Source organism: Ambystoma mexicanum, chromosome 6q, assembly GCF_040938575.1.
Source record: "Ambystoma mexicanum isolate Mex_15411 chromosome 6q, UKY_AmexF1_1, whole genome shotgun sequence".
In the NCBI taxonomy this organism is placed as follows: domain Eukaryota; kingdom Metazoa; phylum Chordata; class Amphibia; order Caudata; family Ambystomatidae; genus Ambystoma; species Ambystoma mexicanum.
Genome location: NC_090937.1, coordinates 673,538,188 through 673,558,104, shown reverse-complemented (window position 1 = coordinate 673,558,104; position 19,917 = coordinate 673,538,188). Strand labels below are relative to the sequence as shown.

At 46.7% G+C, this 19,917-nt stretch overlaps 1 protein-coding gene across 3 annotated transcripts in view; it reads right to left on the bottom strand.

Annotated features, from left to right (window-relative positions):
* Window positions 1-706: 706 nt before the first annotated feature.
* Window positions 707-19,917, bottom strand: part of TNIP3 (TNFAIP3 interacting protein 3) — a 451,042-nt gene continuing 431,831 nt past the window's right edge. For all 3 annotated transcript variants that reach the window (XM_069631170.1, XM_069631168.1, XM_069631169.1), the window contains exons 7-8: window positions 8,531-8,656; window positions 707-1,679 (exon numbers count right to left, since the gene is read on the bottom strand). In XM_069631170.1, the coding sequence (XP_069487271.1) occupies window positions 1,608-1,679; window positions 8,531-8,656 (198 nt within the window). In that variant the 3' untranslated portion in view covers window positions 707-1,607. The remainder of the gene's footprint in view (window positions 1,680-8,530; window positions 8,657-19,917) is intronic.

Genomic DNA, 19,917 nt, shown 5'->3' with positions numbered 1-19,917 from the left:
TAAAAATGTATTAAACAAAAGGAAAAAAAAACATGATTGTGTGGCATACACTTTTGAGTAACACCCCACGAGTCCACCATGCGTGTGTAAAAACAGGGTGAGAACAGCCAGCTTTTTTCATTAAAGAATTAGAACAAGAGCCAATCTTGAAGAAAAAAAACGAGGCAAACTCAAATGAGACACTTCTCAGAACCAACTCAACTATATAATGAGGTCATCACAGCACAAGTGACATCACTGAATTAGGGGGTACCCGTATCCACCCTCGTGACTCAAAACGCCCATGGACACAACATACATCTTCTCACCATTGCCCATCAACTTATTGTAATATAAACTCAGGTCTGTCACATTCTAGACAACACATCGACTTGACACGTGTGGTCGGGCTGTAAGTCTCTCTGTCTAGACACCCGTCTGCATGCCCGTGTGCAGCCACTGGTGGGCACTCTATGCGATCAAGACTTTGCCCGTTGCACCATGTATCTATCAGGCTGAATGCAGATGGGCCTTAAATGTAATTACAACTAATGAGCGTGTAGCCCTGTTTAGTTGCGCATCACTGCCAGCATTCGTATTAACACGGACTCACTTTCTTGTGTCACACCCTACGACCCCATGTCTCGTGTCTGATCACCGCAAAAATATTGCACATTGGATGCATAATTTAAATATAGAAATAGATGAGAAACTTCACAAGAATGTATGATGTACTTCATACTTAAGTATTTTATTATAAGACACTCGGTCAATCTGCGACACGTTTACTAACGAGCGTAAACGGATGCATTTTGATGGCGCGGGTGGAAGAGGTTTTGCAGCAAGTGAAACACACATTTCTGTATAAACTGCATCCATTAAATGCAATGGTGAAGTGGCTTGTAGCCTTTTTACAGTCCGGCATGTGCCCGTTGGTTGTATGCATTTCCCTAAATATGTAAACTTTCCTTAAAATGTGGCACTCATCAATTATTAACAAACGCATATACAGCAGACATAGGACATGTTAACGCGGACGCATCACTTGAATAGGGAATTAGAAGATTGTGAATTACACTCCATTACAGAACCTACAAAATAATAAAAACAATAATAATAATATACTGGACGCCTTTCATTGCTCAGGGGAAGAGAATTCGGAGCTCCTTCCCTTCTTGAATTCTTCCAGCAGAGTTTTAAAGCGGGCGTCATTTGACCGGAGAAGAGGAATTGTTGTCTCGGTGGGTTGTGCTTCCACTTCAGATGTTGCGTCAGGTGCTCGCAGTTTAACAGCCGCTAGATGGCACCAGAGACATCTCTTCATTTCGATTCCTTGCCTTCCAGTGCAGTTACAGATATGGCCAATACCGCGTGTGAGTGAGGGTGACGCACATAATAGCCCTCTGTCGGGGCCGGTGCTCTAGGGAAGGAGGTCTCCGCCTGCTAAAGGAACTGGACCCCCCTTGACGAGTCTCGCCCATCCCGGCCAGTCGCGTGCTACACACAAAGTCACGGCCTGCCATTACATCCTGGACCATGCAGCCTAATGCACAGAATGCTCAATTCTGGATTGTTCTACAACAGCGGCTTGTGAAGAGCTCCCAGAGTCCTCTTATTCGGGAATGTCCTCAGTCTAGTGCTTCACGTGCTCTGGTGATTGTTGTTCGATTTCTCATAGATTTTTTTCGCTCTTCAATGATCTGGAAAAAATGCAGTTGTTAAAATTAGATATGATGCACGTTGCAAAAATACCCGACAGTGTTCCATACAAGGGCATGCACGGCTGAGCGTTCGTACGGGGTGAAAAAGCGAACGCTGCACTGGTCACACACCTAAGAACGTGTGGGGCCATAAGCACCCTCACTGCACGCCTGGATGCCTGATTTGCATGGTCGTAATTATAGGGGAGAGGGGACAGGGGTGTTTGTCCCCCCCCAAACTTTCATGGCACACCATTGTGACCCTATTCATTTGGCTGGGGCACCCTTTCTTCAGATGTCATGCCCCTACAACATTTTCAGCAAAGTTACTCCACTGCTGATTTGGTAGTATTCCATGCTTAGATGTGGTGTGAAATGATGGGTTTGTGTGTCAGTGAATATGATGGAGGCTATTTCATTCTGGATAGCATTTTGTGTGGGATCATTATCCCACTGGACCGCGCAGGTCTTCGTCTTCTGTTCATGTCCTTGGATCCACTTACGCTATTTGCTTAAAAAAATGTGACTATCCATTTTAGGGTTACTTTTCTCATCTGCCTTTGCATTCGGGCATGCCGGGGTGTTTAATAATTAACGGAGGTACTCTATTGGCACATGTAGGGATTTCACTTTGTTGGCAGAAGCTGGGGCAAAGCAGGGCCAAAAACGTCCCACGTGCCAGAGCTCTGCTGGTGCTCAATTTCCCCAGACACCAATTGTCAATGATAATATTTTATTTTGACCAGCAGATGTCGCTATCACCGTTTGGTTAGATCCATGTCACCAGATTCAGATATCTGGACTTAGATTATTTGTTTTGTAATACTCTGAATGTAAAATGTGACACAGAAAACATGTTTGATTTTTGAAACACATCAGGATCTTTCAGACGTGTGATTAAAAAGATTTTAAACAATGAATGAATACAAACGAATTATAGTTTTCGTTCAAAATAGGTGAGCTAATGAAATCTGCGTTTTCTTATTTTTATATGATTTCATTTTTTGTAATTAAAAAAAGTAATTTTAGTCGAATTTTTTATGCTGAATAATTGTATTATATTTAACACCCTCTTTAAACTAGACAGGACTCTTTTTCATGCCAGTCATGAGCACAATGCATCTGTTTTGTATTTTCATTGTATGTATATAGTGCTTTACGCCAAAGCACTTTACAAGTAAAAATAAAATGGTACAAAATATGTCAAGTTTCAAACAGTCTTTCACACAGAGAATGCGAGCCTTAAGATGGTCTTTAAAGAGAGACAGAGAGAATGAGGACCAGAGAGGAAAATCGAGGACATTCCAGTGCTTAGGTGCAAGTAGAGAAACGGAGCAAAAGCGAGAAGAGGCACAAGGAGGACAGGGGGCAAATACGAGAAAAATAGACGGAGAACGGTGAGAATGAGGGGAAAGGGGGGATACAAAGAAAGGAGAGGGAAGATGTGTAGGAACTAAGCCATGCAGATATTTGAGGACAATGTAAAGGAAATTGTAAAGTAGATGTGATTTAAAAGATAATCAATGTAAAGAGGGCAGAAATGGAGAGACAGAATCATAAGGGGATAAGCCACTGAGAACACAAACATAGGCATTGTAGATTGATAGAAGGGGAGCAGCTGGTATACAGGAAGACCAAGAAGCTGCCAGGAATAATGGAACAAAAGAAGAAAGACTAAAGAGGAGATAAGAATTTCAGAAGTGTCCAACGTAAGACATTGACAAGCCTGGCGGATATTAAAGAATTGGAACATTAGGAGCGAGAAATAGTGCAGATGTGAGCGTAAAATGAAAGAGAGGAGTGGAAGATAACAACTAGATTGTGAGTGGAAGAATATATTGAAATGGAAGAGGAAGGGAATGAGATAAAAGAAGGGGAGAGTGGAGGAACGGTGAACACAGGAAAGAATGGAACCACAGCCTTAGAGGGATTGATGTGCAAGAAATGATTAGACATCCAGGACTAGAAAGGGAGCAGACAGGCCGAACCGGTGGAGTGAACAGAGTCATGGGAAGTAGAGAACGAAATAAATATCTGCGTGTCATCAGCATAGAGGCGATATGAAAAGTCAAAAAGTGGAAATAATGGAATAGTGCATATATATAGGAAAAACAATAATGGGCCTAACACTGAGCCTTGAAGCATGCCGTAAGAAAGGGGGTAGATAGAAGAGAGACCAGCCCAGGAAACTGGAAAAGTGTGATTAGAGAGGAAAGGCCAAAACCAGTCTAGAAGAGAGTCAAACAAATTGGGATGATGAAGAGAGTTGAGGGGAATAGTGTTGTGAGCGTATGAAAGGGGGCTGACAGGTCGAGAAGCACAAGAAGGTAAGATAGTTTAGCATAGCCAGCAGATAGGAGATAATCAGAAACAGCACGAAGGGCAGTTTTAGTCGAGCAACATTGATGGAAACCTGATTGACAAAGAGGAAGAAGTGCATTGTTATTCACAAATACTGAAACCTCGGAAATGAGTTCAAGTAAATTAGAAAGAAAAGGAAGGGTTGAAAAAGAGTGTATACTAGAGTGTCAGAACAGGTCAGGTGAGGGCTTTTGTAAGGCTCAGAGAATAGAAGTATGTTCACAGGATGAGGGAAAGTGGAGACAATCAACGACGAATAAGAAGAGTTGAGAGATGGAGAAGAAGAGCAGGATAGATGACAGGGATTAAAGAAGGTGGATGGGGGTCCGAAGGTGCTGCTTTAGCAATAAAAGAAGAGACATCAGAGTTAGAGAGAGGAAGGAAAGGAGACATTAAAGAGGAGAAGAGAGAGAAGTTTCAGAATATAGTGGAGTAGAAGAAGTAGAAGATGAGAGAAGAAGTTTAATTTTTAAGAGGAAATTGAAAATTCTGAGGCAGAGAGAGAATAAAGTGAGGCAGAGTCAGGAGTGGGGGGATACAATTTAGGTTTTGGAATCAACATTGAGAATATGAGAGGAGAGTGAGTCAATGAGAGTGTTAAAGTATTCTCGTTTGGCAAAGAGAAGTCAAGTGTTAGGCCACACATAGTATAATGATATGATATGATGTGATATGTCATTCATAACGTGCCTATGCACAAGTGTCTCAAGACGTGACTAGAAATGATAGGGAAGACAGAGGGAGGACAAAAAAAACGATCCTACTGGGCCTTGTGTCATTCAGTCGGGCAAGTGCGGCAGCGCAAAGTGCAGGGGGGAAGTGCCTGGGAGAGGGAGGTGAGAAGTGCAATCAGGGCACCAATTTCTCTGCAAAAGTGCAGTCAGGGCCGTGCAGCTCATGATAAGTGCAAGGAGGCAGGGGACTGTAGAGGTTATAGTTACAGCCCGAAGTGCATGGTTGGCCTGGAGGCAGTGCAGTGGAGACTGATCATGGAGGAGCCATGTACCCAGTGAGGCTCTCTGGGTAGCCAGGCAATCAGTTGACAAAGCAGACAGGTAGGTCAGCAGGGAAGGGAGAGAGAGAATGCAGAGGAGAAAGGAGAGAATGCAGAAGAGAAAACAAAGGTCTTCAGGTGATCCGGCTCAAGTTTGAGAGGGGCAGGGAGACCATTCCAGAGGGAGGCACCTGCAGAGGAGAGATATCTACCCCCCCTCCCCCACTCTCTGCCTGGAGAAGCGTCTGTCCCTTAGGGAGTCGAGGTAGCTGAGTGAAGGGCTTGGAAAGGAACCTATTTTAGAAGAGAGAGTTGGATTTAATGCAGGCTCTGGTCCCGGAAAGCCTTTTGGACAATGCATAGAGCCTTGAACTTGATCCTTGCAGCCGCTGGGAGCCAGGGTAGAGATCCCAGGGCTAGAGAAATACAGTCCATGGGCTTGAGGCCAAGGATAAGTCTTGCAGTCCTGTTCTGGATTAGCTGAAGAGGGCGGAGATTAAGAAAAAGGCTGTTGCAGTAGTCCAGCCTAGCGAGAACCAGGGCTCTGGCGACAGTGAGCTTCTGGGGGAAAGTGAGAAAAGGAAGAGTACCTCTGTGGAAGTGCAGCTGGTAGTGGGCCTTCTTGGCAAGGTCAGTGATGTGAGAAGAGAAGGAGAGAGTGGAGTCGAAGATTATACCAAGGTTTTTTGCCTCACAGGAAGGTGAGGGAAGAGGGCCCAAGGAGGGTAGCCAGAGTGAGAGAGGGAAAGCAGGAGCAAAGGTCCCAATGAGAAGGGTCTTGGTCTTACTGGCATTAAGACAGAGATCGTCGGAGGAGCACCAGCCCTGAATCACGGATAGGCAGTCAGGAATGAGCGATAGAGGAGAGGATGCTGAGGGGTGTCTGAAGGAGAGCTCAGTGTCATCCGCATAACACTGAAAGTTAGAGGAGAAGATGGAGATCAGTTGATCCAAATGGGACAAGTAGACATTGAAGAGCCAGTGTGAGAGGGTGGAGCCCTGGGAGACAACACATGTGGAGAGAGAGGTGGTGGAGAGAAAGGACCCAAGTTGGACCTGCGAGGGTTGGTCCAGAAGGAAGGAGGTCAACCACTCCAGGGCCTGATCTGTGATACCCAGATTCTCGTAAAGTCGATTGATCAGGATGGCGTGACTGACCATGTTAAAAGCAAAGGAAAGGTCAAGGAGGATGAGGACAGAAGGAAAGCTTCAGTCAAGAGTAGAGAGCAAATCTTCAAGGGTGTTCAGGAGAGCAGTTTCCATGCCTCTGGCTTCTGTGAAGCCAGACTGATGGTTGTGGAGGCAACCAACAGTTTTGGTGTGGAGAGTAAGCTGGGAGGTGGGCAGATTTTCTATGAGTTTGACCAGGAAAGGAGTGATAGAGATTGGGTGGTAGTTTACTTGGCAGGTAGGATCAGCTGAAGGCTTTTAAAGGAGGGGCCACACAAGGGAGTGCTTGAGGAGAGAGGGGAAAGATCCAGTGGTGAAAGAATGATTGCAGAAATTGGCCAAGGCTGTAGCAAGGGTGTCGATGTGGTCCTTGATGGATCTGGAGAATCAGGGGAGCACCTCAGACTTTTCTAGAAATGATGTCAGATGTTGTCGGAGAGTAAGAGGAGTTAGGAGGAGGAGAGGGGGCAGCGGCCAGAGAGGGGCCAAGAGAGGTAGAGGGAGAGGAGAGATATTGGACAGGATGTCCTGAGTTTTAGTGGTGGAGTGAGAAGCCAGAGCTTTATAGAGGGCTTTGGAGGGAACGGGAGATGCAGAGGCTGCAGAAGGATTGGCAAATTCCTTGCAGATTTTAAAGAGTTTGGCCATGTTATTCGAGGCCACAGCGACACAAGCTTGTATGTGGACCCTCTTCTGGGACACAATAGAGAGTTTGTATTGCCTTTGGAGCAGGTGGCAGGCCAGTTGCACTTGCGTTTCAGGGCAGCGAGGTTGCATTCATACCAAGAGTTGCACTTGTAGGTAGGCTTCAGATGGATTCTCAAGATGCAGGTTAGAGAGGGCTTTGTCAGAGCAGAGTGTGAGTCATCCGCAGGAGTAGGAGGAACATGGTTTCTTATCTATTTGCCTTTCTTTGGACCCCTCCCCAAATATTCTTCTGCTTTGCTTTAGACCCCATCCTCTGGATTTTCTACCCCACTTAAAGCATTGGGTGCATGGAATTTCATATATCTATATCACAAGCACTCACTGCTCTTTTTCATAGACTTCCTAGGATTGTGCCTTACTGCATGTTTTACCTTACTGGATGTTTTACTGATATGCCCTGACCAGTGAATAAATAAAAACATGGCACATACTAGAAATCAAATGAAGGAATTTCGATGGCAGTAGGTACTTAAAAAATGCCAGTCTACTACATGAGGGCGATTATGCATTTAACTCACATGAAAAAAAAATTCTATGCAATACATATTGCTTTCTGAATCTTAGTAGAGTAGGTGCAGAAAAATATGCCACAATACCACCAGAGGGCAATGCTGTATAGATAGTGCATTTTATGTAACGTTATTTGAGAAAGCTGAAGAAATAGTTCAACAAAATGTATACCGTTCTGCTCAGATTGCCAGTGCAATAAGCAGACTGTGGAGTACATTAAACTCTTGATCAATAAACATTTAAAAAACTGTTTCTACTCAAAAGGTTATGTTTGTTATATATCTTTTGTATAAAGAGCACATTCAAAAACCTTAGCTGAGAACAAAGTGGGTTATGTTGCCCTCTCCCCTTATCACCATGTCTGCTATACGGGAACAGTTTTGGTGTCTCGTGTATATGGGTTTCACCCCCGCTATGTGAGGTGGACATGGCCTCTAATGGCCATGTCTGCAACAGATTTGGGGTGAAAGCCATTCACACCCCAAGATTTTCTTTGGCTGGCAGACGAAGGAGCACCGGGACCGGAGCACAAAGCTGCGGTCGAGCATGTAAGTGGTGAGGGAGGGAGTCGGGAAGGGTTAAGGATTGTTTTGGTGTGGGGGATAGGGGGTAGGCTCACTGTTGCCGCCTCACATTAAGAAAAATGGCGCCACCCAGAGAAGGGCTTCGGTTGGCTGAAAGCAGTGGGTGGAGATTGTGTATTCTTGTCCGCTGTTCCAGTCACCTGTTTGGCTAAGCACCATTCCCCTGATGTGAATGTAGTTTTCTCCTCTAGCCCTCGAGTATACAAGCAAGATATTATTAGTTGATGTTACCTAGACTCAGAGGCTACACAACGGTCACAGGGTGACTCTCTGTCACTAAACACAGCGCTAATTTAATGGTATGTGTACACTCATAGTGCTGCATTACTGCCTGCCCCTAATCTCTCCTAACCAATTTATTTAGAGTCCTATATGTGACATTCTACTTCTACTGCATTGCTTGAAAAACATCCTGCTTTACTGTACCAGGCTTTTTAATGTGCCACTAAAGGTACATATACCTGATAACTATCTGCAAGGTTGTTCTCACATTAGCATTCAGACCCGCCACCTCCATTGCATACCTTAGAATTCAGCTGCTTCAACGCGTCCTGCATTCTCCTGTTGCTCCTGTGCAGTTCTTCCTTCTCTTCATTTATGCGTTCTCTGTCAGACCTCTCTTTCTTAAAATCATCTTCATATATCTTCATCTAAAAATTAGCATGTATTCAGTAAACTTCTGAAAGCCCAACTTTACTTCCATACGATATACTCCTCACAAGTAAAAGCAGAGATTACAAAATAATGCCCTAAGAGCAGCTTTGAATATCCCACGTAGAGAGCATATCTCCAAACACCGGACTGAGGCCCACTGGCTAAAGATAAAGGACAGAATCCTCCTTCAAACTATTTCTCTCACATCCAAATGCCTCAACAATCAAGCACCCCCCTACCTAGCTGAAAGAATCAACTGGAGACCCTCAAACCGACTGACGAGATCTGCCAACACCTTCTTACTTGAAGTCCTGAGATTCAAACTTACCACAGCGGGTGGATCTAGCTTCCCTGTGAGAGCTGCACAATCATGGAACATACTCCCACCTGACCTCAGACACCCATTACCCTACTCTAGATTTAGATGTAACGCTCTCAAATGGCTGCACAACAATGATATGTAACGATATTCACCCTTATCTAGCTGATCATATTATACATATGTTAAGACGGTATTCTTTTACGCTTACCCATCTTGATCCTATATGTACTGTATCACTTGTATCATTTGTTGTAAATTACCTCTGTTTTGTAATAGCCTGTGTCAGGCACTGTAACTAAGTTTCGAGTCTACTTGTATTGTTGCGCCCAGCTGCCCAAGGGCTTGGAGCGCATTATCATATAAACAAACAAACAAACAAACAAACAAACAGATGTGCATTTAACAGAAATGATAAAGCGTGATGATACAGATGGGGTCATTAAGCAGACGGCGTCATACCAGAAGAAATGAGTGTATTTGTTAAGTGCTGCTCAGCGGATGAATCTAGCATGACACTGTGGAGCGTTGCATGACAATGTGAACATCTAGGATGGGCCTCTTGAGACAGAAATTTCTGCATAAGATTAATATGGGGAGTTTGAAATGTGAATAGCATATTGACGCATGCCATGCCCTATGTGAGCAGCACTCCTGGCAGACTGACACATTGAATATCCTGTTGTGAGCAGCAATCTTCAATACTTAGCCAATTCCCTGACAGTTTTGAACAACCTAGATTATATTACAAAGGCTGAGATGCACTTTGGAAGCAAAGTATCTTATGGTGTGGCCCCTTGCATGAACTAGCAACTGATTAGCAGACCTTCCTTTCAGAAACCGAAATATCTGTATTATTTAATTTATTCTCAAATAACAATAACTTATATTGCGCAAAAGCTTACATGTTGTCCTGAAATGTACACTTTTTATTATAGATTTGCAATCTTCTTTTTTTTCCCACTTATTTTCTATTGAACATTTTACTACAACAGGCAAAAACCAATAGCAGTGATTGTTTAACACAAAGAAACAAGGAACAACCCCCCCTTCCAAACCCTCTCCCGGCTCATATTTAACCGTGCCCGAATGGGCCTTGAGGAGACAGAAAACCGAAAGACAGGAACCATTGAGTTTTAAAAAACAAATAGGCTGGCATCTTGGGTTCGCTACTGGACAAACAACACTAGTGATTTAGGCTGCTATAACACGAGTGAGCACACCCAGTTGCCCCTTGGGCGGGAGTTTCAAAGTCTCATTGAACCACAGTCCTCGTGCAAGAGCAACACTGTCGAGTCCTGCAGGAAAGCGCCCATATAATCGTGTACCAGGGCTGTTAGTTTCTCATAAGTGAAAATGACACAGAGCTTAGTCAGCCAATCTGCTTTGGACGGGGCTTCTCCACTTCTGTGCCAAGGCTAACCTCCCCGTTCTAAGCATAGCCTGCACCACCTTAGGGTAGACGCTCGACTCCAAGGCCAGGGAGGGGAACTCAAACAGGATGTCCATTGAACACAGGGGAATCATAAAGCCCACTATATATTTAATCCAGCTCAAAAGCTACGACCAAAAGATCTGAATAACCGGGCACTCCCACCACAAGTGGTACCAAGAGCCCCTCTGGCTACACTCCCTGGGACAGAGAGGGGAGGAACCGCTAAACATTCTGGACACTCTCTCGGGGGGTATGTGCCAGGTGTGAAGGATTTTAAAGTTGTGCTCCATGGCAGCCATGTAAAGGGAGCTAGACAGTATCACCCCAAAGAGTCTGGACCAGGCGTCCTCATCTAAAGATTCACCCCATTTCTTTCATTTCCTCCCAGAACCTCTTAAAACCTTGTCTACTCTCAAGTTGAGCTAAGATTACGATTTTATACAATTTGGAGAGGGAACCTCTTCTTGAGGTGGCCTCCACCAACCATCTTTCCAGGGGTTTGAGAGGGCCCGCCAGATCCACCCCCCACTTGGGTTCGGTCAGGATACCCTTCACATGGAGAAAGTCGAAAATAGATATCGGGTGGTCCCCCATAAATTCCGCTAGGGAGGGGTAGTCAATAAAGGTGCCATTCTGGAATAGCTGAGCGACCCGTTCTAGACCCATATCGGACCATTTCTGGGTATCTCTGAAACCTCTCCTCCCCAGATCTAAATGAGGACCCATTAGAGAAGACAGAGGGTATGGCCAGGAAGAGAGCTGAATGTTGGTTCTATCTTGCCTCCATAAGGTCCACAGGACTTGCAACGTCAGGTGAGTTCGTACCCTGTCCGGGATTTCCCTCGACGGGTCCCACGGGAAATCTCTTACTTTCCTAGGGTGGGTATGGGTATCTTCTATAAACGACCAATATGTCCGCATGTCCTCCTTCATATACTCCAACATAACCCTTAACTGTGCCGCCTTATAGTATAAGCGGAAGTCCGGGAGCCCAAAGCCCCTATGGGACTTCGGAAGGGATAGGGTGGCAAACTTAACTCTTGGCTTTTTCCCTTTCCACACAAAGCGCAAAGCCATGGACTGGAGGGCCTTGAAGATGAAGAACGAGTCTGGTACTATTGTAGGAAGGGCAGAGAAAAGGTACAAGAGGCGGGGCAGAATGTTCATCTTCAGGGAGACCATGCGCCCAAACCACGAGAGCGTCATCGGAGCCGAACGCTGCAGGTCCGCACGTATTTTGGAGAGGACCGGGGGAAAATTAAGTTAAAAAATGCTATTTAAGTCCCTCGGAAGCAGGACACCCAGGTAGTGCGTAGCCACCCGCTCGACTCTAATACCACTCACCACGTCCAACCCTTCAATGAGACCGTCGAGCGGCCCCATCGGCATGAGAGATGATTTTGCCAAGTACATTTTTAGGCCCGAGAATGCCCCAAATGATTGGATCAAGCTCAAGAAAGCCGGGAGAGAATTGTCTAGGTTGGTCATATAGACCACAATGTCGTCCGCGAATAAGGATAGCTTAAAGTCTAGGTCGCCACAGCTAATCCAAGTAATCTGGGGGTTGTGTTTTATAGCTAAAGCTAGGGGCTCCAAAGCGAGAGCATATAAGAGAGGAGACAAAGGGCAGCCCTGACGGGTACCTCGAGAAAGGCGAAAGGCGGACGAGAGCGTGTCATTAACAGACACCATGGCAGAAGGGCCATTGTACAGAGCAGAAATCCACCCACAGAATTTTACCCTGAAACCCATCTTCCTCAAGACTTTTCCCATATAAAACCTCTCTACTCTGTCAAAGGCCTTTTCAGAATCCAACGACAACATGTAGGCCTGAACACTTTTACTGCCCACTTCGTGCATCAGACCAAGGGTTTTCCTAATATAATTAGAGCCCTGCCTCCAGGGATACACCCTACCTGGTCACCATGGCTAAGCGAGGGGAGATGCTGGGCCAATCTATTCACAAGAAGTTTTGCAAGAATCTTTACATCAGTGTTTAACAGTGAAATAGGCCGATAGGACTGGCAGTTCATTGGATCCTTCCCCTCTTTTGGAATAACTACTATGCAGGCCGATAGCATGGATTGGGGGAGCTTCCCTGAGTCAAGAACCGCGTTAAATAATTTGGATAGGAAGGGGGCAAGAATAGAGCCGAATGACTTGTAAAAGAGAACAGTGAAGCCATCATCTCCTTGGGTGGTCCCCCCTTCATGGAGCCGATAGTATCCAGCACCTCTTGGGGTGTAATGGGGCTCTCTAATTGATCTGCCCTATCTAGGGGGAGGCAAGGGATCATGAGAGAGTCAAGAAACTGGCTGGTCTCTGGACCCCCGTCTATGCTCTCAGATGTATAGAGGCATTCATAGAAAGCTCGGAATAGTTCAGCAATACCTGGGTCGTCGAGGTATTTCCCACCCTCTGGAAGGTGCAGCGCATCTACCCTCCTACTGCTCCTAAATTCTTGTAATCTCCAAGCCAAAATGTAACTGCCTTCTCCCCCTTCTCCATGTACTTTAGCTTGAGGAGAGCCAATTTTCTCTCGGTCTGCCCAACCATAAGTGTGGCTAGCTTCTCTTTAAGCTGTTGGAATTCAGTCAATTCACCTGGGGACATCTGGGATCGGGTCTTACCCCCTGGTCGTAACTCATGTATTCTATCTCTGAGAGACTTGCTAGCCCCAGTCCAATCAAAACTCCTCAGATTGTTGCCTTAAAGGCCTCCCAAACTCCCGCTTCCCCAACTTCTCCATTATCGTTAAGCTCAAAGTATTCCTTGATACTCACGAGGAGGGTCTGGGCAGACTCTCTGTCTTTCAGCAAGAGGTTGTTGCACGTCCATCTAGAGGACGCAGGGTGACCCGCGGAGATACCCACCTGGACACGGACTAGGTCATGGTCCGACCAGGGGATCAACTCCACCCCAAACTCCGTGATGCACTCAAGAAGGGCTTTATCTAGCAAAACATAATCAATCCTCGAAAAGGATAAGTGCAGCTTGGAGAAAAAGGTAAAGAGCGGGTTTGGTTGTGACTATTAGAATGAGAGTCCACCAGACTAAGCATCTCATTCGTTGCATGAAAAGATGCAGCTATTTTCCTCTGGGTGTGGAGGTCTATACAAGGGCGAAGAGACTTTCTATCGAGCTCAAGAGCTCAGGGTGAAGAACCATGTTAGAATCTCCCCCCCACCAAGAGAAGACCCTCCGCAAATCCCATAATCCGTGTTTTAGTGTCTTCCCAAAAGTGATCCTGGGCTTCATTAGGGGCATAAATGGACACTAGGGTTACTTTCCTCCCTCTGATCTCTCCCTTCACCATCACAAATCAGCCATTCGGATCTGCCCGATGGGCCCTAGCACAGAAGTGGGCCTTGGGGGAGACCAATATCGCTACCCTCTTCTCTTGGTTGGGCTGAGACCCAGAAAACCTCCTGGATAGTTCTGGATCTGAGGGCCATCTCCCTACCCCTTGCCCAGTGAGTTTCCTGCAAAAATAAGAAGTGCAACTTCAATCTATTGAACTCCTTTATCACCAAGGATCTTTTATTGGGAGAATTCAGCCTCTGAACATTTAGCGAACACAGAGTAAGTGAAAGGAGAAAGTCAGCCATTAGATAGACAGAGAACACTGCAGGGCCCTTCAAAAGAGGCGGCACACCCCAATTCTGTACCCAGGGCCCGCTCTTCAATGAAGTTCCCACCAGGAATGGTTTTCAGTGAAATCAGACTCCTGAACGGTAATTGCAAACAATAGTGACCTCCACAAACCAAACAGTTGTAAACTTTTCTAAACTGTAAACACCCCCTCAACCCCCACCTTCCCTTTTCCCGAGCGCCTGAACGACCTGCGACATCGATACTGCTGCTCAATCAGGCCACCATCGATCGCCTCCACCAGGGCGATTAACCACTGAAAAAGCTCACGACATTCTAAGCCCCCCCTTGAAAAACAGGCCCAACCAGATCTTTATTTCCCAACCACATATTTCTCTCCCACCCCACCCACACAGAAAGGATCATTAGAGTTTGAATTTAGCCCTCAAGAGAACAAACCCCCTACGATCCAGGGAGAGCTTTCCAGTCCAAACCTCGATCCCAACAGTTCAAATCGGAGCACTGGCTGTTCGGGAGAAGGTGGCACCACTTTTCTAAATTTTCTGTACCCTCGGACCTGGCACCTTTTCCCAGTCTTGTTAACATTTCAAAGCACCAACATGACCTTGCCTCTTTTTGGATCTCTATCCCCCGAGGCGGGGTCACCCAGGAGCTCCCGAGAAACCCTCTGAATATCATCCTCCGTAACCAGGGAATACTTGTAGCCTTCCACTTCGAACGGAAGGGAAAATGGATGACCCCACCTGTATCTCACACCCCTGTATTGGAGCCATTTCATTAAATGACTACATAGCTGCCTGCGCGCCAGTGTGAGGGCTGACAAATCCTGATATATAGCAACTTTGGAGCCCTCCCAGTCAATAGGCCCCTTCTTCTGGGCAAGCCTCAGGATCTTGGCCTTCTCAGAGTAGTAGTGAAATTTTGACAGGATCGAACGGGGTCTACCCTCTGGAGCTCCCGCCCTATGGGCTCTGTCGATTGTTGGCTCGTTGGTGTTCCCCTCGTCAAAGAGTTTACCTACTACTGCATTTATTATTTTTGTCACATCCACCGGCATCTCCCCTTTTCGCTCCTCGACCCCCAAGAATCTCAGGTTACAGCGCTGCTCTCTATTTTCTAAGTAATCCAGCTTAAGGGTGGCTTTCTCCTCTCTCCTCACTAATTCCGAAAGATGCATATCAAATTGAGTCTCAAGGAGATCAACCGAGTTTTGGTTGGCTTCCAGGGCTGAACTCGGTCCTCCACAGCATCCAACTTTTTGTCCAATGAGTTTAGTTTCTTGCCAATTTCAGCCCTGAATCCTCTGATCTCCTCCAACAGAGCCGCCATGGCTCTACTCATTGATTGGGTATCCATGTTTTCAGATTGACTTGTAGCAGACATGGTGTGGATACCCCCAGATGACGTTGGCAAGTGACAAAACCTTTCCAGAGCTCTCGCCCAGTCCATCGGGAGTGGGAGGGAGAGAACACTGTGGCATTCCCAAAAATCTCAAAAGAACCAAGGAAGGGAACTGCGGAGCAACAACTGCTGAGAAGCGGGGATCCCAGAGTAAAGATGAAAACCCAAGAGCCCGCCAGCACCTGGGGACTCCGAAACCCTTGGGACTTCAGCCGACCCAACGAGGACTCCAAGCTTCCCCAATCTCCTCCTGAAATTCAACCCGGGGTTGAGGGACTTGGACCCGGGGGGAAGTCAGAGAGCAGGGTGGGTGGTCGTTTTAAAACAATATGCTGTAGTATGCGGGGGGAGTCTCTGAAGTGCCCCGGGGGACCCAGTAAGACACTCAGGGTCGACCACCTTACAAGAGCATGACAGACCAGGGCCGAGGGGCAGGCGGTCACAAGCAGTTGAATCACAATGGGACAGCAGCTGAATATGCAGTGTCAATGAAGATGGCCCACACATGGGTGCACCTAAGCCCCCAAGGAGACCCCCAGTGGCCCCCAATGTCAGCACAGTGTGTTACAATCAGATACCTGCCCTCAGCTTTCACCCAATGCAGACAGGGCCAGCTCCTGCCACCCCCCAGCTAGGACCGCCACAAGCCGATGCCAGTCCGTGGCACACTTTCAAAGGAGACCGCCCCCACCAGGGGACCGGTTCAAACCAGCAGGGGACTCGCCCCACTCCCGCCGACACCAACCTGAACTCCGGGGGAGTGAGCACCCTCTCCTCGGAGCCTCAGCACCGCACCCTCACCAGCAAGGTGCCAAGTAGATGATCCGCAGCCTCACCAGTTCAGGCGGGTCTTCCAGCTCCGGTGGCTCTCGTCGGGGTCTCACCTCGGGCTGTCTCCTCAGTCCCAAGACCCCCGGACCCCTGCCTCCTGTACCATGCAGCCGCTCTTTCAGGGCCGCGTTGCCTCAGGCAGCCATGCAGCCACGGGACTCCGCAGGGAGGCGGGGCTCACTCACGATGAGGTCCGCTCCAGCGCCAATATTCTCCACGGCCTCAGGGGAGATCCAAACGGGCAGCCCTCCACACTGCCCCTCTGGGCCAAGACAGTCGCGGCCCGGTGCACAGGGACCCCTCCCCCACCTGGGTCTACCACCAACCGTCGCAGCTCCTCTGGCTTGAAACGGGCCTCCAGCAGCTTCCCCGCAGGCATGGCAAAGTCGGTCCTCAGGCCCCCCGCCGACCCATGGATTTTCGCTCAACCGGTGCCTGGGGGTCTGCAGCGCAGCTGGGGGGGCAGGTCACCTCAACTGGGGGCTTAGGTGGGGCTCAGACTCCTTTTTAATCGCCCCAGGGAGGAGAACAGCAGAGGTGCTTCAGCACATCTCGCCTCCCCCTGGTGGCTCCGCAATCTTCTTTTATACCAATTCCGAAACCGTGTTTTCTATTTCTTATATTCCCTTTGCCCGGGATAAATATCACATCTTTGATACATTACTAATGCAGCATACTCTACCTTGGCATTCACTGAATAAGCCTTACAATAAATATGAATGACCTATTGAGAGCTTCTTCATGGCAAGAATCTTACAATACCAATGTATCTCCTAGAATAACTTATTAGATTTCATTAAGGGATTTCATCAACTCATGATGCCCCCGATCTTGGCTCGATAGCCACTAAAGCACAAAGGAGCCAGGTTTGTTGCTGTCAAGTCGCTTAAGACAATACAAACATATTCTTAAAAGGTTCTGCCCCCCTAGTCTTCTTTCTGGGAACGTACTCACCATTGTGCCCCTTTTTCCACCTTGATCTGCAAAACATGCCCTTTCAGAACATTGGCATTGTTGCAATTTCTTGCCAGAGCACACATTATAATTTACCCATAGTGCTGTACTACTCCAGACTGCTTTTTCTGTGTTCCATTTAAAGGGGCTGGTTATTGTTAGTGGATTTAGTTAGTTGATTACATTTTTATTTTCTAAAGCATGCACATACTACTGTTGTTTGTGTTTTTTGACAAATCAAGGGTATTCACCATTCCTCCCTAAGGAGGAGCCACCCCCTTTGAGGCTAGGGAAGTAAGCCCAGTTTGCAAGACCCTCCCTAGGGGTATGAGCAAGTGGGACCTCAATGAGAGTGACTCCCCTTAGAGGAAAAGGACTCTCATTCTGAGGAGGAATTGCATAAACCCAATAATATATCTGCATGCATGGCACTTCCTGCGAAGAATATACATCTGTCATCCTTATGTTTGGTTTCAGGCAATGTGCAAACGAAACAGTCATATCAAGAAATATGAGATGTCCCTTAAGAAGATGTGTAGATAACTGGGACAAGTAACCTTTGTGAGGAGAGAGAGTATGGTATGCACGGGAATGTCCCTTACTTGATCACGCCTTGGAGAGGTGTAGCAGAGCAAAGTCACAGAGTCTGTGGGCCTCATTACGAGGCGGGCGGTAAGGGATTACTGGCAACGGTAAGGGCACCGGTGCCGGTTATCCCTGAAAGCCCTACTACGAGTTCCCTTTGTGGGTCCTCCCTTAACGCCTGGTTTTTCTAGGCGTTAAGGACGGGACCCGCAAAGGGACTCTGGAGCTAATAACGGTACCGCAATTTGCGGTACCATTATTAGCGCCTTCCCCATTCCCATTGGGCCCTATGGGGGCTCAATGGGAATGGGGAAGGGCCTTGGTGAATGGGGAATTACGGTCCCGCCAACCTTGGAATGGACCAGTAATTGCTCCATTCACCAGGGCGGAGTCGGTAGGGTTCTGGAGGCAGCCATGGAGCGAATAGCTCCAAGGCTACCTACAACCTCGTAATGAGGCCCTGTGACTTTTGGAAAGGTGAGGAACTCCAGAGGGAGACACCAGAGAGCTGATGAATCCTGCAACGGGAGAACTGTTGCCCGAACGGGGACCTAAGACCTTTGCTAGGTGGTGTGTGATCACGTCTGCTTCATGGTGGCCAATACACGAATTATGAGGAGACCACCGTAGAAGCAAATACTGTTAGTTACCTGCATCCCACATCAATAGACGCCACCTGAAGTCCAAGGAGCTGAGAACACTATGCTGGAGAAGCCAGGCACCAAGATGAGCAGACGAGAAATTGAGTACCCAAGTGCACGCCAAGCCCCACAAGGTTCCTCTGCAATGGAAAAGATATTGGGCAGAACGGGAGTAACAGATGTCTCCCGGGGAAAAGTAGTGGGATGTGAGAAAGTCCCATTTATGAAAAACGAACATTACGTAAACAGAATTGAGAGTGTTTGAAACCAACACAGAGTGTGACGACCAATGCTGTATGGGAAACAGACAAAAAGTGGAAACAAATACACTGGGAGGAAACAAATACCCTGGGCGGAAGGGAGAAGCACCCAGCTTGTGAGGCTTAAAGAGATGGGAGAGCCCAACATAAATAAATATAATAAGTCTTGTGAAATAAAACTGTCAAGGGAACAAAATCATAAAAGAGAGAATCTAATACCACAAGCCCAGGAGAGGGGGACTCACAGTTTGGGCAAGGTCATATACAATCTAGGGTTTGTGAACCCTCGAGTATATAAGAGACATTTCATTTGATTTGGTTATTTGTACTGTGCACAAGATGGATTTAACCGTATAAAGGTACAGATAATTCAACAAAGAAAAAAGAACTGGTGGTCAACTATTCCAGACATCGATCAATATACAAAACCCTAGGTCTCTTCAACTTCCTATTGAAAAAGATACGTTTTTGAGAGCTTTATGAAACTGATAAAAAGATTCCAATACTTTAATCTCTTGAGGGAGGCTGTTCCACCATCTAGAATCTTCTATCACCACTAGAGACACAAGAAGAAGGTGGTATTGTCAAGAGCAATTGGTTCCCTGAGCGAAGAGTCGTTGAGGTTTGGTATCTGTTGATTTTATCCACCAGATAAGATGGGGCAAGACCATTCAGACATTTGCAAATCAAACAAATGACCTTGAAGACTAGTCTATCCTTCACGGCCAGCCAATGAGGAGTCTGGCAAAAAGCTGAGATGGGAGAAGATGTCCCCACTCCACAAACCAGTCTTACCACAGCATTGTGTTCTGTCTGCAGACTCTGCTGTTGTTTGGACAGAATACAAGCAAACAGACTATTGCAGTAGTCTAACTGTAAATTCACTAATGCTCCAACTACAGTAGCGTGATCGTCAACAGGAACAAAATTCAAAACTGGCCATAGGAGCAGCAGAGAATAAAAATATGCTTGTACCTTTGCATCCACCTGACCTATACTACCATGGTTATCCTCCCAAATCTTGGCTGCAAAATTCAGTTCAGCCCCTAGAAAGTATGGTACATATGGACACCTCTCTAATCCAAGCAGGTGTTTGGGCCCAAACAGTGCTACCTCTCTCTTAATTGGGTTAATTTGAATTCAGTTTCCACACATCCAGTTACTGACTTCATCCAAGCACTGAGAAACCTTCAGAAAGGTTTCCTCAACATAAACTATC